Source organism: Agelaius phoeniceus, chromosome 11 (assembly GCF_051311805.1).
Source record: "Agelaius phoeniceus isolate bAgePho1 chromosome 11, bAgePho1.hap1, whole genome shotgun sequence".
NCBI classification, from domain to species: Eukaryota; Metazoa; Chordata; class Aves; order Passeriformes; family Icteridae; genus Agelaius; species Agelaius phoeniceus.
Window position 1 is genome coordinate 21,356,961 of NC_135275.1, and position 27,290 is coordinate 21,384,250.

A 27,290-nucleotide genomic window follows, 5' to 3' on the forward strand; every position below is an offset into this window, starting at 1 on the left:
TTCCCTCCAAACTGTCCCTCACATTTTAGTTGAGGTGTCTTAGCTTGTGTCCAAGAAATAAAGGAGCTTGCTATTGTGAAAAAAATAAATAATTATTTTGTCTCCAACCAATGAACTTTTGTGTAAAAACCAGTTTTCTGTGAGTTCAGCCTGGAGGATGTTAAGCCATCTAAAAAAGCACAACCACAGATTGTGCTGCTCTGTATAGTTTATTAATCACAGGGGTGGTTTTCTCTTCCTCACCTTATTCCTCACCTATTTTTCAAACTCTCAGAAGGGTTTGGGTTGGAAGGGACCTTAAAGATCATTGAGCTCCAACTGGATATACACCAAGTCCCAAATTGGTGTCATTTATTAATCACAGGATCAGCTTTTCCTCACCTGGATTCCTTAATTATTTTTGTTTTAATTTCCTCCCTCCCAGACTCTCCAGCAGTACAGGCTCCTTCAGGCAAGGACAGAAATGTCACTGCAAAGCTGATTTGCTCCCAACAGGAAAATCTACCCTTGATCACAGAGACAGAAACTGAAAAACAAGAATTTGGGACAACACAGCAGTTTTAGCAAAGTTTGCTGAGCGTAAAGTTGCTTTTAGGGGAAGGTTTTACTTTTAGGAAAGGAATTGTTTTGCTTTCTGCATGAGGGGTGTGGGAGGGAGCACACGAGGGTGATGCTGCCCAGAGAAGGAAGCAGCTCCTGGAGAGCTGTCCCCAGTTTCGTGGTGTTTGTGTTAATATCAATAATTCCTGTCTCCCTCTCGGCCTCCCCAGGCATTGCCACGCTGCTCCAATATTGGGAACATCCATTGCTTTCCCCAGCCTTACAAAATAAGGGCTTCCAAACGTTGTTAGATGAGATTGCTGTGGTTTGTTCAGTGCCTTCAACACTTCCTTTTGCATCCCTTAATGCAGTTTTTTTCCTGTTTTCTCCCTCCTCTCACAGTGTTCTCTATCACAGGATCCATCAGTTCCCACTTTGCTGCTGGTTCTTGTACATATGGGATGATTCAATGACAAATCTCTGCTCCCTTTGCAGTAACACCTCCTTTACTGCACTCCATTCCACCGTAAAGGAATCATTGAGACATCACACCATTCAAAGTTACAAGTTTTTCCTGCCTTTGATGGGCTGTTTCCAGGGGATCCATCCCACCAGGGACAGGCAGAGCTGGAAGGAATCCTGTTTGCTAATTACTGCCAGCATTTAGGAACAAATCACAGGGCACCTCAGTGAGTCCAGCCCAAGGAACAATAACATCTGAGTCTGTGCAATTGCTGAGGAAATGAAGACTGAATAGAACTAGAAGGCAATTAAAGCCTTTATTTCCATTTTATTATGGAATAAATACTCCAGGATATTTTGATTTGCTTCACTTTTTGTTTGCTCTGGGGTCTGCTTGTTAATGTGACTGGGATGTATGAGAACTCCTTAATTAACCTGTTTTTGTGGGCATCTCGTGGTTTCTGTGAAATGTGTGTGCTGACAGCTCTGGAACAATAGTCCAAATAGAAATGACAGATTTGTAAGCATTGGCCAACTAAGAACTGTTCAAGAAATGCAGTTTTTGAATTATTGGACCAGGCTTCTCTGCAAATTGGAATTCAATTCAGTTAATTGAATTCACTGGATCCGTGGCAATTTGCATAAAGTTATAATAAGAGCGTGGTTATCTTTGTAAAAGCTGGAGTTTTGGAATCTTGCATTAAAAATGGAATAATATAATCTTTATTTTGTAATAGCCAAATGCAGAAATACCTAAATGGCATGGGAATGAAATTGAACCATGTATTTTGCTCTCAATGACAAAGAAGTTCGTGTGCAGCACTCCCATGTGGAGGCTGCGTGGGTTGGATGCAGGTGGGTGTTGGTCTGTTTGTCCATCTCAGCCACTCCTTTCCTGGAGCTTTGCTTTATTCCAGTTTATATTGCATAAACTAAATGGAGCTTTTGCTGAAGGCCTGGAAGCAATCCCTTCAAACAGGAAATTCCTATTTCCTCTGTGCTGACTGTGGGATCTGTGTCCTTGGGCATCCTCTGGGTTGGGTTGAACTCTGCAGGTGTCCTGCAGGTATTTCCTGCAGCAGATCCCCTTCCAGACCTTTCCTTCCCCATTTCTCCTGTCTGATGTTTGGGCACATCCATGGGAGTAAATTCAGTCCCTGTGTCACTCCTGTGCAAGGGTTCCACAAGGACCCTGGGGAAAGAATCTGTTTGCTTAAAGATAAAAGTGGTAATTAAATATTTGTTAAGTTGACCTTAGGAACTGTGAATGTGGTGCTTAAAACAAAATATCTGGAAAGCAATAAACCTGCAGGATGAGGGGAGGAGGAAACACCCGTGCAGCTGCCCTCACTGCAAGAAAATCCTGAGAAAATGTTTTCTGTTGGGGTCTTTGGAGACTTCAAGAGGAGTCTGCTCCACAGAGTTTAAACAGAGAAATAAGGGTTAAGGCAGAGGGAAGCAAGGTGGTGCTTCAGCTCCATCCCTGCTCCCAGCACAGGCAGCATCCTGATTAAACACAGGGGCTCACTGTGACCGTGTGCACAGGGGTCCAAGGATGAGGGAAGAGATGAGGATCTGACTCCATGTTTCAGAAGGCTGATTTATTATTTCATTATATATGTTATATTAAAACTATACTAAAAGAATAGAAGAAAGGATTTCATCACAAGGCTAGCTAAGAATAGAATAAGGAAGAATTATAGCAAAGGCTTGTGGCTTGGACAGAGAGTCTGAGACACCCAGACTGTGATTGGCCATTAATTAGAAACAACCACATGAGCCCAATCCCAGATGCACCTGTTGCCTTGCACAGCAGCAGATAACCATTGTTTACAGTTTGTTCCTGAAGCCTCTCAGGAGAAAAAATCCTAAGGAAAAGATTTTTCAGAAAATATCATGGCTGCAGTTCTCCACTGACCCCCTGTGCAGACAGGATGGAGGCTGTGAGCAGGGCTCACTCTGCATTTGCCTGTGAGGATGCTCCCCTTGGCACCAGGGGCTGCTCCCTCCCTCCCTCCCTCTCTCCAGCAAGGCTCAGCTGCTGCTGCTGCTGCTGCTCCCCAGGGATGCAGGGCAGGGAGAAGCCTCCTGCCCACCCCAGCTGAGGGCAGAGCAGCAGGGATGAGGCAGGGATGAGGCAGGGATGAGGCAGGGATGAGGCAGGGAGGTGCAGGCAGCAGCTCCTGCATCCCCGGCGCAGCCCAGCAGGTTCTGCTGCCTCGCAGAGCGTCCCTGCACACCCCAGCTCTCCTCCCCTGGCTGCTCCCGGGCTCCTCTTCTCTCTTTGCTGCTGAGACAGAATCCTCTGCTCAGAGCTCAGCAGTTCTGGGCTCTTTTAGAGGCACGGCATTGATCCTTTAAGGAAATTGCCCCTCCTCGGGACCCAAGAGCTTGTGCAGGAGTCAGAGATGTCCCCGAGCAGGACGGCACTGCGTCACCCCAGAGCCCAGCAGCACTAAAGCTCTTCAGGAGGAGCAGCAGCAGCTCAGCCAGGTACAGCAGGCACAAAAAGAGGAAAAACTATCTGGCAAAAGTAGAATTTTTCTGGCTGTTGCATTCTCTGGTAAAGTACAGAAATTATTTGTGGGGAGAGCAGCTTTCATTGGGGACGCGGGGGTGGGACAGTGCAATGGCTGATGCCTTTCACCTGTGCTTTCAAACTTCTGAGCTGTGTGGCTTTAATATTAATTTCTTTCATTTAAATGCTGACAAGTGAGCTCAGAGCAGGATGTGCCTTGCCCAGGAAGACTTTTCACATTGTTTCCTTGGAGTGTTATGGAAGCAGAAATCAGAGTTGTGGGATAAATGGTTGAAACCTTTAAGTATTTGCTTTTGTTCTTAAAAATGCTTCAGAAATCGATGGCTGAGGGCTGCAGCACTCCCTTGTCCCTTGATCCATGTCCTGCAGCCTCCTGGATCCCTCTGGCCAAGAGCAGCAGCCAATAGCTCTAAAACCAGCCTCACATTTTGGGTCTTGCCCCGTTTTGGGTTTTTGCAAGGCCTTGCAGCTCACGGTGACATTGGGCATTGATAATGGAGTGTCTTTGGGGGATGCATTTTTGGGACATTGCGTGGCCTTAGGAAATGCCACTCTGCAGTTCCATGTGCCTGTCACAGCCTGGGTTTAATGCTCTGTCCCTGGGTTTTGGGCTCTCCTGGCTAAACCTCAAAACCTCAGAGCTGGAATTGCTTTGATTTGAGGAGCAGGGGAGCTGCAGGAAGTCCTGCAGGGGATTTTTCTGCAGACAGTTTTTGTCCTGGACAGGCACCAGGTGAAAGCAGAGAGAAGCACAGCGTGGAAATGTCCCAGGGTGTTCTCAAGGAACCCATTAAGCAGTTCCCTTACACAGCAAAGGGCTGCACCATTACCAACCTGGATTTGAGCATGGAAAAATGGTGATTTAAACTCAGAGAGAAGCATCGGGAGGAGACCAAAGGAATAAAGTGACTCATGGCAAGATACCAAATGCAGCAGTGCAGATTTTTAAGGAGAGGGCAGGGTGAGTTGGTAAATGGACTAAAGAAGGCAAATTTAGGGTTTGTCAGGGGATGGAACTCAAGTGCTCTGCAAAGGAAATGTCAACAAGGCAATCTGGGTGCACAGGAACAGCCTCGTGCTGAGGGTGTGAATGTGCCCTGTGTGGGGAGATTCTGAGTGTGAGGCCACTGGGAGGAATCTGGGAACAGCTGCCACAGGCACTGGTGAGTGACTGTGCAAAGGATTATGAAACCTCAGGGGTTTACAGTGAGAAGAGGTGTTTAAGAGGAAATTAATTGCCTTTAGCTGCTTTTTGGCGTTTAAATGTGTTTAAAAATATCTGTATAAGCTAAGAACTAGATTAAAAAGCAGGTCCTGGTGGTGAGTGGTACCATTCCAGAGATGTGGAAAAGGCAGGATCTTGGCTGTTTTCTGGGCAAGCTTTGGTGGATATCAGTGAGAAAAAATGATGTGCATGAAGTACACAGTGGATGTTATGGGGATTTTGGAAGGAATTTTGAATCAGTTTAGAGATGGGACTTCTGAGTTTTTTAGATGATGTGATTTATTGTTCTTATCTTCTACATGGACAGGAAGGGTGAGTTCAGCTCATATCTTTACAACGTGGTTCAGAAGGTCACAGAACTTCTAGTTACAAGACCTTTTAAGGACTTTTTGACCAATAAAACACTGCCAACAATGATATTTATGGTTTTGACCCAATCCTTAAATATTTTGTCTTATGGACCCATGTAACAATCATGTTACAACACACAAACCTCCAGTACTGCAGTCTAAACTTCGTGTTTACCTTTGTAACTACTTTTATTTTTTCTGTATCTTAAACTCTAAAACTCTAAACTTTCCTCCACTTCACGTGTCTCTGCTTTAAACTACAAATCCACATTCTCACTTCTAGCACCTGAGTTTGGAAGCGTTTTCCAAGGTCTCAGATCAAATCTTGTGTTTCATTCTAAGCTTTGGCTTATGAGCCCAAAGTTCTGAGAACTCCCTGAATATCAGATTCCAATAAATGCCAGGGATGTGTAGAGTTCTTTTAGGGCACAGGAGTTTGGTGATTTGGGTGATGCTCTCACAGATTTTACCCTCCCAGTTTGGGGTAAATGTCTTCTGTGATGAGAGCCTGTGCTTCAGCAGAGCCCAAACCATGTCTGTGTGAGCTGCAGGCAGTGCAATGTGTGTAAGGGCAGGTTCCTCCTGCCCCAGGTGCCTGCTCAGCTGCCCTGGCAGCTCTGCTGGAGTGGTTTTGGTGCCAGCTCTGGGCTGTTGCTGGCACAGGAGCTGGGATGCTCAGGGGATGCTGGGCAGGCACCTGCTGGGCCCTCAGGGAAACACAGCCTGTTGTTGTTTGGAGCTTTTTCCAAAGAAAACACCTGCTGTGCCAAGCTCAGGGAGCAGCAAACCCCTGAAAATAAACACATATTGCAGGTGAAGTCGTGCTAGCGAGGGGAAAAGCAAAGTGGTATTAAAGTAATGAAAACCCACACGAGCTACATCTCAACAAACAGCTCTGAGAGCACGTGTCATGTTGCATTTGTGTTAAGAGATGTTATAAAGCCACTCTGGCTCTCTGCAGCTTTCATCTTTATGGATTGCTGTGTTAGATTTGTGACAAAACTCAAGTCCCAGCTGAGATTTTCCTCAGGACCTTGAGTACAGATATTGCTGTCCTGGAGCTTGGGACAGAGCAGGGCTGGTGTCCTGCTGGGTAAAATCCCTAAATTCTCTGCCTGGCCAAACCAAGCAGCTGCAGTTCACAGAAAGCTCTGGCTTGTGCCACAGCTGGGTGGCATTTTGTGCCACTTTGAGCTTTGGTGGCATTGCAGGGGGCAGGAGGGGACAGCAGCAGCTGAGCTGGGCAGGGGCAGCAGCACCTCCTGCACTGCAGCTGCACATCCTGCAGGGCTCCCTGAAAAGGAACCCCAAGCCACAAACCAGGCTGGATTAGGCTGCACTGATAAATCCTTCATGAGTTAAAAAGGCTGAGTTGAAATTACTGTGAACTGTGGGATTTGGGCAGCGTGGGAATTAAAACTATGTTGTATTTATTTAAACACAATTTCATTTATCTTCCTAACGTGACAGGTGCACTGATTTGGGCAGGAAGGTTCTATTTTTAGCTAAAAAGTCAGGGGATGTGATGTGGCTTAGGGAATTGTTGTGCTGTTTGTTATTTGTTACATGCTAATTGTTATGATGCTTTTGGATGCTGAGTTTATTTGCTATAGCCCTTCAACTGTGAAGTTAATTTGTCCAGTCTTCCTGAGGGTTTCTAAAAGGATTATTTGACATTTTTTAAAGCTGAGCTTTGAAAAAAATTAATCTATTAAAGAGCAAAGGGCTGCACACAGTGCTGGGGTTTGGCACAGGTTGGTTCAGGTTCAGTTCCTGGGCACCAGTTTAAAGTACAACTTGTTTAGAATTTACTTCCCCTCTCAGGGACTTCATAAATAATTCTGGAAGGATCTCTGAAGTTTTGCAAGTGGGGCATGAGAAGCTAATGAGGTTAGGTGGTGATGAACTTCCCTGGCTATAAATGATGGATTTGAGGAGATTTGATGAAGTTGTGTGTCTGTGTGTGTGCTCACCATCTGCTCCCAGGAGAGGGAGGCTGCAGGGGCATTAAACCATAATGGGCTTTAGTGGGGTGGAAGCAGCAGAGACAGCTTGGTGACCACATCCCAGATGGAAGGAACAGGAAACAATTCAAACCCTCTGTAGGGCTGGCAGGGCTGAACACCACAGCAAGCAGCTCCTCATGCAGGGATGGGCTGCAGCCTCAGAGGGAAGCAGCTGAGGGCCCACAGGAATGAGGAATATTGGGGTGACACTGTAAAAGTTATTTCTCATTTGGCTCCTTCCAGCTTCCTCTGGATGAACAAGAGAGGCAGGAAGGCCAGGGAGAAATCCCCAGCTGGTTTATGAGAGTGGGGATTGCAGCCTGTGCTGTCTAACATGAAAATGCACTGTGTGGTTGGTTCTTAGCAGGTTAAAACCTCCTGATTGTACTGAATATCTCCTTCCCAGTATCAAATGGAGGCAGCATTTTCAAGCTAAAGACCGATACAAGGGGGGTTAACAAGGTTTTTGCATTTTCCAGCCATGCTAACACTGCCGCAGCCTTAAATGTCAATTGATTTAGAATATCTTTTAACCTTATGTCAATACTGGGGTTTAGTGTAATTTTCCCACAAGAAATCTCCAGAGGGATCTGTGTGCTTGCTGTTAGAGTTTCCTTTGAGCCTGTCACTGCCCTGAATGCTGGTTTTTGCCAGGCACTGCTGGGTGTTACACGTGTGAAGCTGTGCAAGCAGCGTCGCTGTGGGTTTTCATCAGGAGCTGCTGTGCAGCATCGCCCTCAGAGCAGCTGCCAGCACGTCAGGAAACATCTTCAAAGCCTTTTTCCTCTGGCACCACAACCAAAAACTTGTGTTCCCTACCCTATTACACCAAATTACTTGGATCTGTCCCCAGGCTGAGTGTTGTGACAGCTTTGGTGGGCTGCTCTGGGCCGTCCTCTGGAAATGAACATTTTTGGGAAATGTCTCGAGGCAGACTCTCAGCATGGTTGTGTTCAGTTCCTTCCTGCACTACAACCAAAACCTTGTCTTTCCCACCCTTTTATACCAAATTCCTTGGATCTGTCCCCAGGCTGGGGTTGGTGATTATAGCTGAGTGTTGTGACAGCTTTGCTGGGCTGCTCTGGGCCGTCCTCTGGAAATGAATATTTTTGGGAAATGTCTCGAGGCAGACTCTCAGGATGGCTGTGTTCAGTTCCTTTCTGTTTCAAAAGTGTGTTTGGGGTCAGCTCTGGGCTGAGCATTGGAGGCACCTCCAGCTCTGAGGCCCCAAAATATCAAAGCCATGGAGCTGCTGAAGGAGTCCAGGGGGGACCATGGAGATGCTCCAGGGCTGGAGCCAGGCTGGGAGAGCTGGGGGTGCTCACCTGGACAGGAGAAGCTCCAGGGAGAGCTCAGAGCCCCTGGCAGGGCCTGAAGGGGCTCCAGGAGAGCTGCAGAGGGACTGGGGACAAGGCCTGGAGCGACAGTGGATCCCAGTGCCAGAGGGCAGGGAAGGATGGGATATTGGGAATTAGGAATGAGGGTGGGGATGGACTGGAATGGAATTCCCAGAGCAGCTGTGGCTGCTGTGGATCCCTGGCAGTGCCCAAGGCCAGGCTGGAGTACCCTGGCATGGTGGAAGGTGTCCTTGCCCGTGGCTGGGGTGGCACTGGGTGGGCTTTGAGGTCTTTTCCAACTCCCTCATCCCGAGGTGATTTCCCAGAAGCAGAAATCACCTGTGCCAGCTCCCCCAGCCTGTCATGGGCAGAGACCAGCACAGCAGCCCCCCGTGCTCCTGAGCCTCAGGGCCACCTCAGAGCCACCTCAGGGCCACCTCAAGGCCACCTCAGGGCCACCTCAGCCCAGAGCTCCACGCTGCTCCTGGGCAGGAGGGGATCCTCCTGATGGAGCTCCTCCAATCCATTCCAAATGCAGGTCAGGGTTCCTGGAAGTTGCCTGAATTTTTAGCTGCGTTCAAATCAACCCCCGTGTGGGTTTTTTAATGGTTTCTCTGAACTTCCTGGTCAGCTGGAGGAACATTTCTCTGAAGGAAAATGTGGAACCAGCCAATGGCCACGTCTTCATCAGAATCGTTTCACATCTGGGTTTAAAGGCGGTCTGGGCTTTCTGAAAGTAATTGATCTTTGTGTAAAGTTTAATATCTTTACAGCCTCCAAGTCTGAGGGCTGCTGAGCTTGAGAACTTGTGCAGAAGGCAGCAGGCAGATAAAGTGAGGGACATTTAAAAACCAGCAACTTTGTAGGCTGAAATTAAACATTTTTATATTTCCTTACTCAAAACAATTCAGTTTTCAGTGCCTGCTGTGCCTTTACTGGGATGTTCTCTCTTGTGCAGTGATTTAAAAAGAAAATTAAGAGGAAGAAATAATTCTCTCAGTAGAAATACTTATTTTTCCTTTTTTATCTATAACTTCTTGCTTACTTTGGGTATTTTATGGAGCTCCCCCTGATAAAGTGGCAGTCATAAAATACAGGGGAATGTAATGATTGTGCTTTAATTAAAATAAAATTTAAAAAGGGCTTCTGGTTAAATGTTGGTGAAGGTTTATAATGTGTGTAGCTCTTTTTCAATGGGTATCCTATACTTAGAATTGATTTAACTGATAAATTAGATGATGCAGATATTGATAATTTATTTTTTTTCTTCCATCTGGTGATATTTCCATTATTTCCAGTATGGTCTTATCCAAACCCCCTTGAAACTAATAGGGGCCATAAACTGGGTGATTTCTGCTCCCTGGTTTAGCTCCCAGTCATTGCTTTAACTGAGTGAACAGCAGATAAATTAACACTCTGCTGCTGTAACTTCAGTTGTACAATTGGAGCTTTACTGCACGCAGTAAATCCTTATCTAGCCACCAAAAATTCCCTTTAATTTGGTGGCAGGGCATGGCTGTGACAGGGTGTGGGGCTGTTCCCCTTGTTCCCAGCTGGAATCTCAGTCTCTGGTGCCTTTGGGCTCTCCTGGCAGCTCTAGGGTGGCTTTGCTCCAGTGCCTGCTCACGCTCCTCCCTCCCACCCCAAACTTAATTTGGACATTTTTTACTCATCCTTTTCTCAGCCTTAGTGTTCTAATTCCATACTCTGTTTCCTGCTTTGGAAGTTTTATTTCATCTTCAATACAAGATGTTGGAATTTTTATTTTTTTTTAAAGAAACTGTCCCACAATCAGCCAGACATCATGAAGAAATTTTGCCAAATATTGGATATATTAAATTTGAGCTGACAGCTCCATCTATGCAGAAGGAAAAATGGAAAATACCAACTGTGGCTGGAAATAAGTTGGCACCTAGAGTTAAGAGGCAGACAGAGGTTGAAATGCTGAAATGCCATTAGCATTTTAAGGGCTATTAAAATGGGGTTGAACGGGCTGGTTTGACACAGCACTGGGATGTGTGGCTTTTACAGGGTCCAGCTGGTAGCTGAGCCTCTCTGCAGCCTGGATGGGGATGAGTTCCCAAAATCACAGAATGGTTTGGGCTGGAAAGGATCTTAAAGCTCAGCTCCTTCCAGCTTGATCTGGTTGCTCCAAGCCCAACTCCAGGGATGCAGCATCCAAATCTGCTCTGGGCCCCCTGTGCCTCTGCCCCCCTGGAGTAAAGAATTCCTGCTCAGCCTTGGGGAACAGGCTGAATTTGGTGTGAACTCCCCTCTTTATTCATCCAGGCTCAATCCATGCAAGGTGGGAGCAGAATCTGCCGCTCAGGGCAGGGCTTGAAGCAAGGAAAGGCTGTAAAATCCACAGGTGGCTTTGGTGCTGCTCTGCATCCAGACCCTCAGGGCCCTCCTGGCTCCTTTCCTCTCCTCCTGAGCCTTTTGAGGAGCTCTTGGAGCTCCTGCAGGGCCCTGGGCAGGCAGAGCCCCTTCCCAGAGGAGCAGGAGCAGGTTCTGCTCATCCCAGCCCAGGCCAGGCTCTGCAGGGTGCAGGGACAGGGCTAACAGCAGCAAACATTGCTGCTCACACCTTTGGAGGCCCTCACACACAAATCAATGCCTGCAAACCTTGTTTCCTTTCATCTGCTGCCTATGACAAGCAAACCAAGGGCTTAATGTGATCTCCCAATAAATCCTGGTGCAGCCGTTCCTGAGATGCCTGATGGAGCTGGGCTCGTTATCAGCTGTGGAGATGATCCTTGTTTTGTCTGGCCAGGGGCTTGATTCCTTCAATAATTGATATTCCAGACTGAAAACAAAGCTGTGTGCAGCACTCCTTCCCTGGCTACCTCTGCCAGCTGCTCAGCACAGTCCAGCCTGAGAGCCCCTGGCAATGAGGAAGCTCACAGGAGCCTTAATTTATTTATTATTTATTTTTCCTACACTTAGTGCAGGGATGTCTTTAAAAACCACCACACTCGTTCTATAAAAGATGGCAGAGGCAGGAAGAGGCAGTAATTTCATGTAATCTGCATAGTCAGAGTGGGGAAATGGCAGAGTGTTTGCAGCCCTCTAATAGGGATTGTAAACAGGCAGTTTATGGTGCTCTGCTGGAGAACAGCTCCCATCTATTACACCCAGAGCAATTTCTTTGTTTTCATTCTGAAGTTTTATTTCCTTTTATGTTTAGTAATTAAATCAGAGCGGGAGGATGGTGCTGTGGGTGCCAAGCAGCAGCAGGGATTACAGGGAGGTGGCACCAGAGTCTCTTTGTTCTGCTGTCGGGTCACCTCCCCGGGGACAGCCAGCAGCTCCTGCCCTGCTCCCACCTCTGGGGCTTCAGCCACAGCTTTAAATTATTTCTCACAGGGATTCCCTGGCCCAGCACCTCCAAGGAGCTCCCAGGTGCAATGTCCCCATGGGCAGGTGGCCAAAATCTGTGCCCACAGCAGGCAGGCTCTGATGTGCCCGTGGCAGTTCCCAGCTGCACTTCTGGGGGTTTGGAGCTGCTAACAAAGGTGCTGTGTGCTGGGACACCACTCTGTTCTCTGCTGGAGCCTATTTGTGCCCTGAATTCCAACCCAGAATAACCCAAACCACATCACTGCCTGAGCAGCAGAGCTGCTTCTCTTTCCACATCAAACCCCCCCAAATCTGCTGCTCTGTCTGAGCTGCACTCCAGGGAGCAGATGCCTCCCCTGGCATCTGTTGGCTGCTTGGCTTCATTTTGGAGGATTTGCTCTCCCAGTGGGAGGGAAAACTTTGTGTTCAGGCCACGCTGAAGCCTTGAGCAGTTCAGTGAACTGATGTCAGGGCTGAATTAATCTGTTCTGGAGGGCCATGGTCAGGGCTGGACCTCCACAGCGTTGATTCCCTATCAGTTTTTGTGGGGAGAAGCTCAATTTTTAATCAAAATAACACATTCAAATGCAAACCCAGACGATTCCATAGCAAAATATCACAACTGGATCTTGACTCAGCTGTGTCTTTAGTTTAGATTTGCTGGGACACAGCGAGCTCACCATTTCTGCAGTCAGAAAAACCCCAGAGGATGCTCGAGAGTGGTGCTTGATATCCCAGAGTGATCCTGATATCCCAGAGTGATCCTGATATCCCAGAGTGATCCTGGCCCTGCTGCTGGAAATAATCCTCAGCTCATGGCAGGAGAAGCAGGCTGGGACCCTGTGCACTGCGTGTTTGGCTGTGCTGGCTCCCGGGGCCGGTTCTGCAGTTCCAGCTGAGCTGTGGGGCCCGGCTGCCCCAGCTCGGGGTGGAAGCGCTGAGGGACGAGGGCCCAGAGCAGGCTGTGGGCAGGGGAACTGCTGGGAGCAGCAGGGCCGGAGGCAGGCACCTGCCAACACACGCCCAACAAAAGGGATTTATTTCATTGTGAGGAGGACGGCAGGCGAGTGGGAGGAGTGGCTGTGAGGGGCCTGTGTGCTCTGGGCTTTTTCTGGGCGGCCTTTCCGCCACCTCCACCCAGCTTTTGTCAGGGCTCCTTAGCACGCAGAACTCCCTGCGATGGTTCGTGTCTCACAAATCACAGCAGAGGCAGCCCGGGTGTGGCTCCAGAGCTCTCACAGAGATCTCTGGGACATCCTCTGGGCAGGGCTGGGGCTGGCACCATCTCCTGCCCAGCCGGGGAGGGTGGAGCAGAGCAGCCCCGGATCCATCTTGGCCCCTCTGGGAAACACATTCCTGCTCCGGGACAGCCTGGGGGCTCCTAATTCCACATAAAATTAAAGTTAACGGAATTAATAAAAATTAATTTCATATAAAACGGGCGAAGTGTAGAGATGTTTTTCCTTTCTTCTGCTCTCAGATCTCCCCTGCTCCTCTCCTCACTCAGCATCCCCAACTCCCAACTCCAGGCAATCTTTAAAATAAACTTTGGAGGGGAAACAAAACACTAAATAATCACATAACAGGGATATCAAAATGATTAGTGAGGCTTGTTTTTTTTTTTTTTTTGCTTTCCCGAAATGATTTTTGGATTTAACAAAACAGTTAAAAAACATTTAAGGTCCAAGCATCTCAATTATCTGGGCTGGAAGCCTTCTGCCAGTAATAGGTGATGAGGGAATTGTTGTTTTGATAGCCTCTGTTCCCAGGAATACACAGAGAACTGCCTTCTCACCAGCTTCTCCAAGTTAATAAACTTGCTTCTTGTTTTTCTTCCCCAAGTTCCATTTTATGCTCCTAAGAAAGCTCCAGTTTGTAGCTCTGAATGAAGGCCAAGTATTCTTCAGCAGGACTGTGTGTGTGTCCACTGGACTGGAGCCTCCCTGAGGAGAAAGCTCTCCTTTTGTCTTTGAAATCAAAGGGATTATTCTGTAAGTGAAAAGTAAAATGTGATTGAGATGCTGATTTTGGAGATGATACAGAAATATCTTCAATATTTTCACATCTTTTTTTTTTTTTTTTTTGTCTCCTGGACAAGATGTCACTGTCTGATAATGTGAATTTTGGGAACAGACCTATCCAAAAGGGAATGATAACTTTGAATGTTGCTTATCTCAATTTGTTTGGAGAGTGAAACTGGATTCCTTATCTCAAAGCAGTGATTTAGGGACAGCCTGGTTCCCGTGGTGCAGCATTCTCCCAAGCTGAGGCAGCACTCAGTTAACCCTTCTTTCCATAGGACATTTTATTTCTGTAGGAAATTTCTGCTCCAAAGTCAGCTGCAGTTGGATATTCCAGTCTGACAGCTTATTTTTGCATTAAGGGGTTTGCTCAGAGGCTGCTTGGAGACCAGGAGAGGCTGGGCTGGCCGAGCTCTAATCCAGGGCTCTCACTGAGAGCTTTGCTGTCAGAAAAAAGCAAAATTGGACATGCAATGGTCCTTGCAGACCACTTCTGTTGATGATGGACTGGTGATGCAGTTAGGAGAGAAGAACTGGACTTAGGGAATACCAACTCAAATATTTTTTGCTGTTTTGAGTTATTTTACTCTCCCTAAAGCTGGCATCTTCTGAGGTTTATCATTTTATTGCTTGGCTACATGGGATAGGCCCTTGCTTTAATCTCCCAAAACACTGCACTGAAAATGTCACTTGGTGAAGGTAGAAATTGGCTTTAAATTGGTGATTTTTAAGGTAACTGATCCAGACAATCTTTAGTAAAAGTCTCTCTAAAAGAAGATAAATCCTAATTTGTAGAAAATGCCAGGCTAGGAAGTTTCACTGCTTGTAGCTTTTCATTATGATAATGTTGCTCCTTGTTGGAATTAAGCTCCTCAGAATTTGTGGCTGTTTGTGTGTGGATGTTCTCTGAGAGCTGCTGCCTCAGGTGAGCATTTCCCAACCCATCCTTGATGGGAAAGGTAGAACAACAAACAGTGAGCCCTAATTAACACCCCCAGCCTTAATTCAGATTTGTCTCCTGCCTCCCCCTCTCCTTCCCTGGGGATGATTTATCCTTGCATTATCCAGGTTTTCCAGGGCAATTCTGAGTTTCCTGAGGGTTCAGACACAGAGTGAGGGGTGTGATGGTGCACTTAGTGGCTGGTGATTAAAAACATTTAATTACTTTTTTTTTTTCTTTTTTTTTCCTGTGGAAAGCTGTGCTGTGATTCAAGGAACTTGTGGCTCAGCTGGGATTATCCATGTTTAGGGTGGATTGTTGCTTCCAAGGAGCTTTCAGTGGTTCCCCAGGTGTGCAGAGTCACCTGGGAATGTTACAGGTATAATCCAGTCCCTCTAAATCAGGTTTTGAGCTGTGGCTTTATGTTCTGCATACAGGTAAACTGGGAATGTTGCTTCCAGACCCAGTCAGAAAGGGATGGAGCTGCTGAGAGGGATTTCCATCTGTAATTCCAGCAGCACAGAAGCCTCTCCCTGTCTGTCCCACTGCTGGGTTGTTGGGAATATGTGGGATGAGCATGAATCAGGGAGCACTTCCACCAAAAACCCTCCATGGAATAAACAGCATTTAAACTGCAGAGGCTGCAGTGGCAGTGGCAGTGGGCTCTTCCTGAGTGACTCCAGCAGGAATCTCTGCTGGTGCTGCTGGAATTGTGTTTGTTGGATGGGATGGATGCAGCTGTGACAGCCAGGACGTGGCTGGGGCACAGCTCACCCAAGGCCTGACAAGTACAAATGGCTGGGCTGGGCAATTCTGTCTGTGCAGCTGCTGTGACTTCCCTGGCCCAGGGAAATGAGATCTCTATCCAGGGAGGGGGAGTGAGAGCCCAGAGGGGAGCACAGTGTGAAATCTGGCATTGTTTTCTCAGACAAGTCATTTTTGGGACAGCCCAGACTGGATTTTGCCTGGAATTCAGAATGGGGGGAAAGCCCAGAGCGAATTTTGCCTTTTGGGAAACGCTCTCAGGGGCAGGGTGTGAGTGTGGGGGCCTTGGTGATCCTCGTGGGTCCCCTCCAGCTGGGGTATTCTGTGACTCCCATTTCACAGGCACGGTGTGCTCTGTGTGTGTCACTGCTTTGTCAGGCACAGTGTGGGGATTGTGAGTCACTCCAGCTCCAGGAGGGATCATTGCAGGTCTGGGCTAGACCAGGGTGTGCCAGACGTGCTGAGAGAGTGAGGAGAGCTCAGTGGGAGCTGCCACAGCTGTGTGCCCACCGCCCTTCATCTCCCCCACCCTTCTTTTCAAAAACCCCTTTGTTCTGGTTTTTTTTTCCTTACACAAAAGGAAAAGTTATGGTTTATCTAAGAACTTACAACCACCAAAAAAAAAAAACCAACTCCCACAGCAAAAATAACAAAAAACAAGCCAAAAAAAAAAAAAAAAAAAAAAACAAGAAAAGAAAACAAAAAAACCCCAACTTTTTCTTTGAGTGCTGAAAAAAAATCAATGTGTATATGTCAAAGAAGTACTGCTGTGAAATTTGCACTTTTGGGGACACTTCTTTCAGGCACCTTCTATTTTTGGCTGCTGAGCTTTGCAGGTCACTGATTGCAGCTGCTGGAGAGAGCCTGGGCTCTCCTGACACACAGGCCTGGCTTAGCACAGGGCTCTGAGCTGGACCTGGGTTACAAGGCTGAGTTTTGCTGCATCTGGGCCATGGCTGCTGTTCAGGAGGTGGGAGCTGCCTGTGCCCAGGTGCTGCTCCTCTGGAGCAGCTCTGCTCAGTTCCTTTCACAGATAAAGCAATTTTCTGTCATTTTGGGAAGAGCCTCCTTGTTTGCCTGCTCCATGCAAAGGAACCTCTCTGGTTCTGCTCCCTGGCCAAAGCTGAGCAGCTCCTTTGTGAGAAATTGCTCCTCACTTGTCATAGTTCAGGAAGGTTTATTAAACCTTATCAAAAATACAACAGAAGACTGAATAAAGGAAAAAGGTTACAGCACTGGGAGCAAAAGATTTTCCCTGCTATGTGCTCAGCCCCCTCACAAGGGAGGTTTTCCCTTTTTAACCCTTTAACCCATCCCAAAGTTCTGTCCATCAACCCCTTCTTTGCTGCCCAGTGGTGGAGATCTCTGCCTCAAATCCTGATTGGAGCTCAGGTGTTCCACAGTGACAAGCCAGCCCTCCCAGGAACATCACTATAAATCCATAAACTTTTCTTAACCTATTTCCATGATATTTGTCTGTTAATTGTGAGAGTCAGTCATGCATTACTCATCTATCACACCTTTAACCAGCATTTACAGAAGTTGGTTCTGTGCCCCAAATCAGCCTGAGTGACTTCAAGGCTGTCATTATCCCAGTTTCTGGCTTAGAAATGGGGAACGAGCTCTCCTTTAACAGCAGCACCAGGACTGGGGAAATCCCAGGGTTTGGAGTTCTCTCCATCACCTTCTGAACATTGGTGCTTGTGGAACCAAACCCTGTTTGTGCCCTCAAAATCCGGGCTGAGATTTAGCCTGCAAATCACCAAGGAACATCAGGAATGGGTGTTTGGAGAGGGCAAATGGAGAACAGTGTTTGGGGGAGCTTTACTGGGGATCAGCCTCTTCTCTCAGGCAGCAAGTGACAGGGCAAGGGGAAATGGCCTGGAGGTTCACCTGGGAGGCTCAGGCTGGATATCAAGGGAAAATCATTCACTGGAAGAGTGGTGAGACAAGGGAACAGGCTGCCAGGGAGGTGGTGGAGTCACCATCCCTGCGAGTGCCCAGGTAGATGTGGCACTTGGTGATATTTTTGGTGGCACAGTGATGTTTGCTCAGGGATTGGATTGGATGATCTCAGGTGTCTTTCCTTCATTATTGTCTCTCCATGTCTTTCCTTATGTCCATTTCCTTTCTCCATGTCTCTCCTTAATTATTCCATAGTTCTGCTGAGACTCCTGAAGCACCAACCCATCTGTGATGAGTAGAGACCTTATAGGTGTTCATTAGAAAAGGTGTTCATTTTTTTTTTTTTTTTTTTTTAAGTGGTGGGGATTTTTGGAACCTCAGAAAACTTTGTGTGGCTTACTTTCAACTTTGTTTTATTTTTTCTTTTTTTGGTTTTTTTTGTGGGCTTTTGTGTTTTGGTTCTTTTTTTGTTTGTTTGTTTGTTTTTTGGTGCAGAAGAGTGGAATTTGAGTTTCTCTTGCACCTTGTTTTGCTGACTGTGCTGTTTCTAGGTTGCCCTGCAATATCCTCCCAGCCTGGGTGCTGTTTGGCTGCATTTTCCATCTGCTCCTTTCCCTTGAGCAGCTCAAGGAGGGGCTGGACGTGGCACTCAGAGCTGTGCCCTGGTGACAAGATGGGGATTGCTCCCAGGTTGGGCTCCATCCTCTTTTCCAACCCAAACAATTCTGTGGCTTTGTGCCCTGCCCCACTCCAGGTGTAACCAGAGGGCAGTGGGGTCACCCCGAGCTCTGCTCCCCTTCCCTCAGCCAAGCCTCAAGATGAGTTTTAAGATTCTCCACTCCTGTTTCAAAAGCCGGGTGCCACCGAGGAGGTTTTGGCAGCACGAATTAAAGTCAGCATGTGGAGGGAAGCAGTGAATTCCCTGCTGCCAGCCCTGTGGCAGCCCCAGGGCTGCATCACCTCCAGTCTAACGAGTGCCCCATTAGTGCTGAGGGCTTTGTGCTCCCCCCAGCCCCTCCTGAGCCCAGGTGATTAAAGGATGCCTGTTGCTGTCTGTGTGTGCAGCACGCTTCATTAGCAGTGATTTATCTGGGAGCTGAGCAGAGCTGGCACTCCACAGCACACCAGTGGGCACAGCTAAATGGGGCTGAGTGCTCAGGAGTGCTCCTGCTGCTGCTGCTGCTGCTCTTCGGGGTCTTGATGCCTTTTTTGGATCACCTAAAACAGAGGCCAGACAGAATTAAGGGAATAAAAAGCTGTTCTATTTATTGAACATGCCTTCAGGTGCATTTAGGGCAGCTACATCCAAAAATGGATGATGGGTCAGGGTTTGCACACTTTTATAAGTTTGGTCCATTTGCATTTTGGGGGTGAATCTGCCAATTCCAGCTTCAGGTAATGAAGTCATTGAGCCCAAGTTTGCTCCCCCAACTCCCTTTTGTTCCCATCTCTGGGCCCTGAGGCAGTGAGGTGTCCTTGATTGCCAGGCCTGCAGAGGAATTGTTGTGTCTGCCCCAAATGGGGAAGCAGCAGCAGCTCCCACTGAGTGTGGAGTTTGGAGTTACACACTAAAGAACTGCAGGGTTATGAATATATGGAAAATAGAAAAGCTGAAACCATAAGGCATCAACCTTAGGTGTGTCCTGCAGGTTTTCCTTCAGAATATTCACAAAACTGAGAGGTCACGTAGTGCAAATTTATCTTACAAAGTATTTTTTTCACGTTCCAGATGCATCCCTAGATATATCAGCCTCAGGATTTTAATTTCTATTTTGCTTTTACAGAAGTGCTAATCATGAAACATCCAAGCAAAATTACTCACACAGCCATGCCCACAAATGCAGAAAAACTCATATACACAAATATTTCTACTCCACATTTTTTCCCCTCCTACCTGCCTGCAGTCAGAGCTCCTAGAGTCAAGTTTCTTTGGCAGAATCCAATTAGGAGCAAAGGTGCCTTTCAAAAGAATTTGCAATGGCTGCATTGCCAGGAGTGAAGTTAAAAAGACATCTGCACACGTGTGGTGGCACTGGGGTTTCTAATGGGCTGCACTTCCAGACTGAAGCTCAGCAATCTCATTTTCATCTCGCAAAAATAACTCGTGTACTGCTGAAACTGCCTCTGCTTGCTTCTGGAAATGAAATATTAAACTTTGTGAGTTTTCAGGCCTTCAGCAGCAGCACAAACTCTCCTGGGATTTGGTAGTCAGGAAACATTTAGGAATGGGAAGGATCTTTTCAATTATCCACCTTTTGCTTGTGCACAAATGTTGCTTTTCCTAAAGCTGCTGCCATAAAAAGTCAATATGTTTGAACAGTTCTTGCAGAGCTCTGAACAAAGGCCCTGCTGATGTGAACAGCAGAAATATTTACAGGGAAACATTCTGAGAATTGGACTCATTCACATGTGAAATAGGGAACTAGCACGAGAAATGGAATTGCTGCCCTGCCTTGAGAACCACCATCATTTAACCCTAGGAAAATATTTGGAGTGGTAATCATCTCGTTTACTTTTCAGTGCTGTTTATGCCCAGACAGGCATCGTTTCTCTTTGGGGGAACTTTCTGTCCTGCATTGCCCTGTGCAGACATCAGGGAGTGCAAACTTTGCTTTGGAGCACGGGCACGACCCCTGCTTGTTCTCTGGAGCAGCTGCTGAATTACTGGAAAGAACAATGGAAAACTTTCAGCTTTTTCAATGGACTTAAAATATATTTACTGTCCAGAGCAGCTGGGGCTGCCCCTGGATCCCTGGCAGTGCCCAAGGCCAGGCTGGACACTGGGGGGGACATTCCACAGCCTGGGACAGTGGGAGGTGTCCCTGCCATGGCAGGGCTGGCACTGGGTGGGATTTAGGGTCCTCCCAACCCAAACCATTCCACAGTTCTGTATTTTTAGCATAACTGTTCTTTTGGGCTGAAATAGAGATCCAGTGATTGTGTCAGAACTCGATGGGAGGAAGGACAGAGCCTGATACTTTTAATATCTTTGCAAGCTAGAAACTAATTTACGTTAGTAACTTTGAAATGCTTGGTGTCAGTGTTTAAAATGCTGAGAGAAGCATTATTTCCTGAGTAGAAAAATAAATAAAATTATTGGATTTGTAGAGGGCCCCAACGAAGGCAGAAATGATGTATTTAATTCTATGTTTTTAGAAGGTTAACTTATTACTTTATTATAGTATATTATATTAAGGACTACAGAAAAGATATTTACTGAATGCTAAAAAGATAATAATGAAAATTTGTGATTTTTTTTTTTAGAGTCTTGATACAGCTTGGCCTTAATTGGCCAATGAGTTAAAATAACTTCCACTGCAGACTAATTAAACAATTATTTTGGGTAAACAATTTATAAACACATTTTACATGAGCAAAACACAGGAGAAGCAAATGAGATAAGAATTGGTTTGGGGTTTTTTTTGTTGTTTTTTTTTTTTTTTTTTCCTGAGGCCTCTCAGCTTCCCAGAAGAAAAATCCTGTGCAGAGGAATTTTTTCAGAGAATATGAATGCCACATAAAATGGGTTTGCAAACCCTCCCCATAGCCACAACTTCCCCTAAAAGGATGCTGAGTCAGGGCAGCTGTGGCAAGAGCTGAGGAGGGTAAGAAATTCAAGACTATCCAGGAATTTTTTTGACTTTTTGGAAAAGTAGGGAATTTTTTGGTGAGTCCTCCCAGTCTGTGGGTGCTTGCCACGGGCTCCTGGCAGGAGGTTAAATTGATAAAAGCTTATCAAGCCCTTGTGGTTTCAATGAGGTATCAGATGCTGTGGGTGATTGCTCTGCTCATTGCAGGGAGAGGGGACAATAATTGTAAAGCATCTCCAGGCAGGGTAAGGAAGAGAAACTTTGTAGGGGTTTATTGATGGGAATGATTAGTGGGAAAAAGAGAACAAGGAAGAATTTCAGCAGCTGCTGAAATCCAGGATTGATCTCAAATTTCACTTAAATTGGTGTAAAATTGGTAGAAATCCCTTGTGTAGCTGCTGTTATAATCAAGAGAATTTGGTACTTGGAGGAAAATTAATACTTTTCCACAGGTCAAGACTTTAGGGTAAAAAAAAAAAAAAATTTCCGGAGTTCACTATAAACAGTGTAACTGCTTCACCATGTCAATCAATATAGACATTTTCCTTCCAAAATTAATAATTAATGCTCTAATCATTGTCCTAAATAGTTCTTAGTATTCATTGATTGGCCATTCCTGCTGCCCCCAGCACGCCCCATCAGTCTGTGTGAGAACAGATGAATTTCTGCAATTAATCTCTCCCTGCTTCAAAGCTGCATCTTCAGATCAGAGGCTAAAGATTCTCAGCCTTCCCAGTGCATTGAACCTGACTTTATTAAAAGAATTCTCCCAATTTTAGCTCACAAAAGCAGGCAGAGACCTCTCTTGTTATTACTCATGCAGTTTGTCTTGTAAGCACGAAGGCCCCTGAACTTCCAGTCCTCACTGAGATGAATAAATTATAAGAATGTGTGTCTGGCCTGATTTATTTATTTTTAATATTTAAATGCCTGCTCTGAAGTGGTTCCTTTCATAAATGAAGGCGTTTTTTTCCCCCTTGGGTTGCTCAGAGGGGGATGGTGGAGGTTTGCAGTGATCAGCTGAGAAAGTCTCAAATTGCTCTCAAATTCTAATTATTTACAGGTTGTAATTAGGGGTGAGGGGAAGACTCATTTTTACCTGGAGATTTTAAGGTGGATTTTTAAACAGAGTTTTAGAGCAGTGAGGATGGAGGTGGAATGGGAAAATATCCCTTTGCTTGAGCAGTGTGGGAAGCTTTCCTGCAAAGTGCTGCCTTGCAGGGATGGTGTCATTTGTGTGCTGGATGATGTTTGCACAGAAAAGTTACAGAGTAGAAAATTACTCCAATTTTCATTTTAATCTCCAGAGTTCACTAATTACACCCCAGAGAGGCAGGGAGTGAATCTCCTGAGGGTAAGAGACAGCAGAAATTTCACAGCTCCAGGTTACAACTCCCAATCCTCACCTGCCACCCAGACACCTGAAATGGTCACCAACCACTGCTGGGAATGATGTGAAAGTCAACATTTACCTGTAAGATTCGTGTCTTAATGCCATACAACATTTACCAAAGCTCCTTTGTTGATCCCCAGACCCATCTCTCCTGGAAAGGAAGAAGCTGTGAGCAGCAGCAGCCCTGAATGTCCTTGCAATGTGTTTTGTTTTCCAGATTGAAGCTGGCCTGAGGTTCCCAAGGATCCCCGCTCTGCTCTGAGGTTCCTGGGCTGTCCCTGCCCCTGGAGCTGAAGATGAGGTTGCTATGGGAGCTGCTGGTGCTGCACTCAGTCCTGGTGTGCCTGGCAGGTGAGGTGTCCCCATCACACCCTGGAGCTCAGACACCTCTGCTCTTCCCTCCAATGCCAGAGTGCCCCGTGGCTCATGTGCCAGGGCTGAAGTGCCCAAATTAATCCCTGTTTGTGGCCCTTGTTAATGAGCTCATCAAGGTGAAATTCATTTTCCTCTTGGGCTGTGTCTCCCAGCCCCAGCACAATTTCTCAGAGGTCAGCTCTGCCCCTTTCTTCTTCAAAGCTGCTGCTGGTGGAAGTTGTTTTCCCTCACTTTGTGTTAAGCTTTCCCTGCTCAATTAAACCTTGGTGGAGTGGAGCTTTAAATCCCATTAAAGTGGTGTTGTGTTACAGCTGAGCCCTCGCTCCATTTAACAAATAATTAGAATAACATATTCCAGCCCTACAACCATCTCCTGCAAGTGCCCTTGTTTAACCTTTTCAGCCCAAGCTGCAATGTTCAGAGCGTTCCTGGAGAAATTCCCAGAGATTTTTGAGGGATGTGCCTTTTTCCTGGAGCTGAAACAGCTCTTGAGAAGGTTGTGGGTTTGCAGAGGCTCAGCAAAGCTGGTTCCAAAGCCCTGCCTGCTCACTGATTGTAGGATCCCCTGTCCTGGAGCGCTCCAGGACTGTCCTGAGTCTTCCTCTCTCTGCCATTTCCTTGATTAATTCCTCCTTACAGTGCCATCATTATTCTCTCACATGTGTTTTGTTCTGAGGGAGGGTGTCAGGCTTTAATTAATGTTTGTGTCACCCTGGTGTTAGCCTGGATTGCTCTAATTTACCTGCTGCTCTCTCAGACTGTTTTACTGCTTTATTTATTAGCTTGATTTCTCCCCTTTTCTTTGTGTTCACTGTCAGGTTACTTTTCCAGCATTTCAGATAATAACAAAGTACTTAGAGCAGTGTTCATTTTTTTCTGCTTGGCTCTACTGAACACAAAGGCACTTTTCTTCCGGTACTTAGGGGTACCTATTTTTGAAATTTCGTTCCAAGTCTTTCTAAATGTGCTTTGACAGTTTCTGAGCTGGCAGAAAATTGGATGCAGAGAGGTTCTGCAATGCAGGGCCCCCACATGTTTTGGGAATTGCAACCCCAGGGAAGCTGGGCTGGGGGAACACAGCGAGGATGAGCCTTTATTTCAAGCAAATAAATGAAAGAGTGGGGAAAACAAAAGCATGGAAAACATTTTTACTGTAATTTCTCCACCTGAAATACCTATTGCAAACTGCTTAGTGGCAGCAAAATAAAGTTTCAGTGGGATGTGTTTGGGGGGAGTTGCCTTTATCAAAAGATCAGTGTTTAATGAAAATACATCTCTCCAGCACTGGCTTTCCCCCCATTATTCTGCAGCAGCATTTCCCCTCCTCTTTGCAGTGCACTGAGTTTCCCCAGCCTCAGATTCTTGTCCTGCTGAGGGAGATTTAACAGAAGTGTGGGGAGAGGAGTGCCAGAAGTTTTGTGTGAGTTTTAGAAGAGGTTCTGAGCGAGGAAATGGTTTCATTTTGCTGCTGGACGTGCTCTGGGCTGGCTTCTTTGGGCAGGTTTTAAATCTGGAATTTTCTGTGGCTGCCTGCAGCATTGTCTGAGCTGGCTGGAGGCAGGGAAGTGCTGGTGCTGTGGGAATTCTGGTGTTGCCATGAGCAGGGCTCCCTCATTTGGGCTCTTTTTAAGGGATGCTCTTGGATTGCTTCCCAGAGCCGTGGGAGTGTTTTGTGTCGTGCTCTGGTGTTATGAACACAGGCACAGGTGGCTGTTAAATATTCTGAAGATAAGGGGGAGATTTGTGTTTTCATGTTGAGCAAACCATTTTCCACCCTTGTGAAAAAAAAAATATTAATAACTGAGTTATAAAATAGTAGAAGAAAATAGTCTGCAGGAAGTTTTCTACCAACCCTCCACAGTGCTTTGGGGACCCTTAAATGACTGGGAAAGTTAAGCTCAGTTCTTAAACCTGGAAATGGAATACTTGGGTTTAGTTCCTGTAATCAGAGTCAGGCCCAGCCCAGGTGTCATCCTGGTCATTGGTCTCAGCTGCAGAGAGCAGCAGGGCTGGTGAAGGCTGAGGTTTTGGGCTGTGGAAAGCACATTCACCCTCCTGTGAAAATGTCAAAGGTTTAATAAAGGACAATAGGACCACAGAGCAAAGGTTATTGGGTCAGCCAAGAGCACCCTGTTATCTTCAGGGACACCCTTTAAATACCTGTTAATTACATCAGCCTGTTGCATATTCATAGACCCTTATGCATAGGAAACTTTCCCCCAAACTGGTTTCCATATTCCAAGAACTGTTCAGCATGGCTCCTCCTTGGATCTTCCTTTTTAGAACACGCAGATTTCTTGATTTTTAGTGGTTTTAGTCCTTTTTTATCATCACCTTCAGTTTTGGGCCTTGGTCCATATTGTGTTCAGTCAGTGAGTGCTGATGGTTGGCAGATGTGTCCAGGTGTGCTCATCCTGTGTGCTTTGGGTGCTATCCCATCCCAGCAGGCATTTTAACACAAGCACACTGATATCAGCTATTGCACTGAGCTTAATGAACAACAGAGATAAAAACTGTATCTTTATAACAAAGTGACTTTAACACCCCACATCTAAAATCCATTTTAATATTTGCAAAAAGCCAATATTATAATATGTATCTATAACTGGGTGTTGCCCCAACAAAGCCCTCTGGAGCTGAGTGGTGCCACCATCCCCAAGAGCAGCATCCCCAGAGCTTCCCTGGGGCTCCAGCACTGCCACCAGCTCCTTGGGCCTTGCTGGATCTGTGAGAAACAGAGCTCACTCTTTAAAATGTTGAAAAGTTTATTAAGGGATAAAATCCAGTGCTGGGGTGCTTGGCTATCTGCCAGAAGCACACAGTTAACAATTTCCTCTTGGGGGTTCCAGTTCCAGCTGCAGGTGATGCAGTCCCACCCTCCCAGATGGGTGTCCTTGGTTCTGGGCTGGAAAAGGATTGAGCTGTGGGACTGAGCTGTGAGAGAGCTGCTGACACTCTGTGTGGAGTTCAGAGTCACACACCAGGCAGTGCAGAGCCTGGGAAATGTGAAAGCTGAACCTTGAGGCATCAGTGGAAACAGAAGGCATTGCATGGGTGAGCCACAGGAAATGTGACATCGTGTGCCTGCACTGCTCCGCACGAGTCCAAAAGGGAATTTTCTGTGTTTCTGTGACTTCTGTGCCATCCTCTGCCTCATTAACCTCCTGCAGCAGAGTTTCTGTGCTGAAGTCATATTTGCATGTTAATGAGCTGCAGTGGCACAGACACATTAATGTCTGAGTGTGCAGATGCATATTTTATAGTGGGATTTAACCATTCCCCTTCTGACCGTGCTGTGGGTTAAACCCAGCTTGGCCCCTCCCAGCCTCCCCTCACCTCCCTCCACCCCAGTGCAATGGGCAGAGAATCAAAATTAAAACTTCTAGGTTGAGATAGGAGCCATTTAATAATTGAAATAATATAAATATAAATATAAATATAATAAATATAAAGTAAATAATACTATTATTTACTTTATAATAATACTAGTAAATAAGAATAAAAAGTAAAAAAACAAGTGATGCGCAATAAAATTTTTCAACACCCACTGACCCATGGCAGATCCTGCCCTGAATCCTGATCAGGCCCTTCCAGCTGCAAGCACCAGGTAAATACAGGAGTTTGAAGAAATTACTTTGTCCTGGAGCTCTTGGTGTGGTTTTGCTGTTTTGTTCTGGTTTTGTTTGGGTTTTTTGTTTTGTTTCACTTTGGGTTTTTTGGTTTTTTTTTGTTGGTTATTTGGGTTTTTCTTTTTGTTTTGTTTGGTTGTTTAGTTTTTTTGTTGTAGTTGTTGTTGGTTTTTTGGGTTTTTTTTTTAGTGGTGGTTTGGGGTTTTTTCCCAAAACATTTTTTAACAGGAAAATATTCTCAGAAATGCCTGTGCAGGCATCCTCTCTCCTTTGATCTCGTGCTGATCCTGCACAGCAATAGCCCAGCAGTAGTTCAGAGCAGAGTGTTTAGAGCACAGCTCTGGGACTCAGGAGAGGGAAAAATGCAATACAGAGTCAAATGTTTTCCACTGTGAGGCAAAACCCCCATCATTTCTATCAATACATTCCCCTGAAACTGGGCACCCAGCTCTGTTAAAAATCAAACCTCAAAATTCACAGAGAGATGAGGATTTGAATTCATGCTGGTCTCCAAGCAGCTGCAGGTTTCATACCAGAGAAATTCAGCGAATTTTGTGTCCGAATATAAATAATTAAAGCTGGGAGCCCTGTTGTACATATTAAATTATGGTCTCCTCTAAACGAGGCCGCAGTTCAATTTGTTCACTGTGGGTTTTTTTTTTTTTTTCCTCTGCACTTTGATGTGAGCAGGAAGCTGGGAAATGATTCATCTGCTGCGGCCCCATAATTAATTAATTAATTAATATTTTGGTCAGTTCTGCAGCACTTTGCATTTCTGGAGCCAGCTGCTTCATTAATGTTTGCACAGCAGAGGAGGCAGGGAGTGACTCCTGGTACTCCTCAAACACCACCCAGCCCTGGGCACCACTGGAGA

At 46.2% G+C, this 27,290-nt stretch overlaps 1 protein-coding gene across 3 annotated transcripts in view; it reads left to right on the forward strand.

Moving 5' to 3' along the window:
- LOC129124881 (contactin-4) overlaps positions 1 to 27,290 on the forward strand; it is a 274,201-nt gene that overhangs the window by 120,479 nt on the left and 126,432 nt on the right. For all 3 annotated transcript variants that reach the window (XM_077184664.1, XM_077184663.1, XM_077184665.1), the window contains exon 3: positions 22,630 to 22,763. In XM_077184664.1, coding sequence (XP_077040779.1) covers positions 22,709 to 22,763 — 55 coding nt within the window. In that variant the 5' untranslated portion in view covers positions 22,630 to 22,708. The remainder of the gene's footprint in view (positions 1 to 22,629; positions 22,764 to 27,290) is intronic.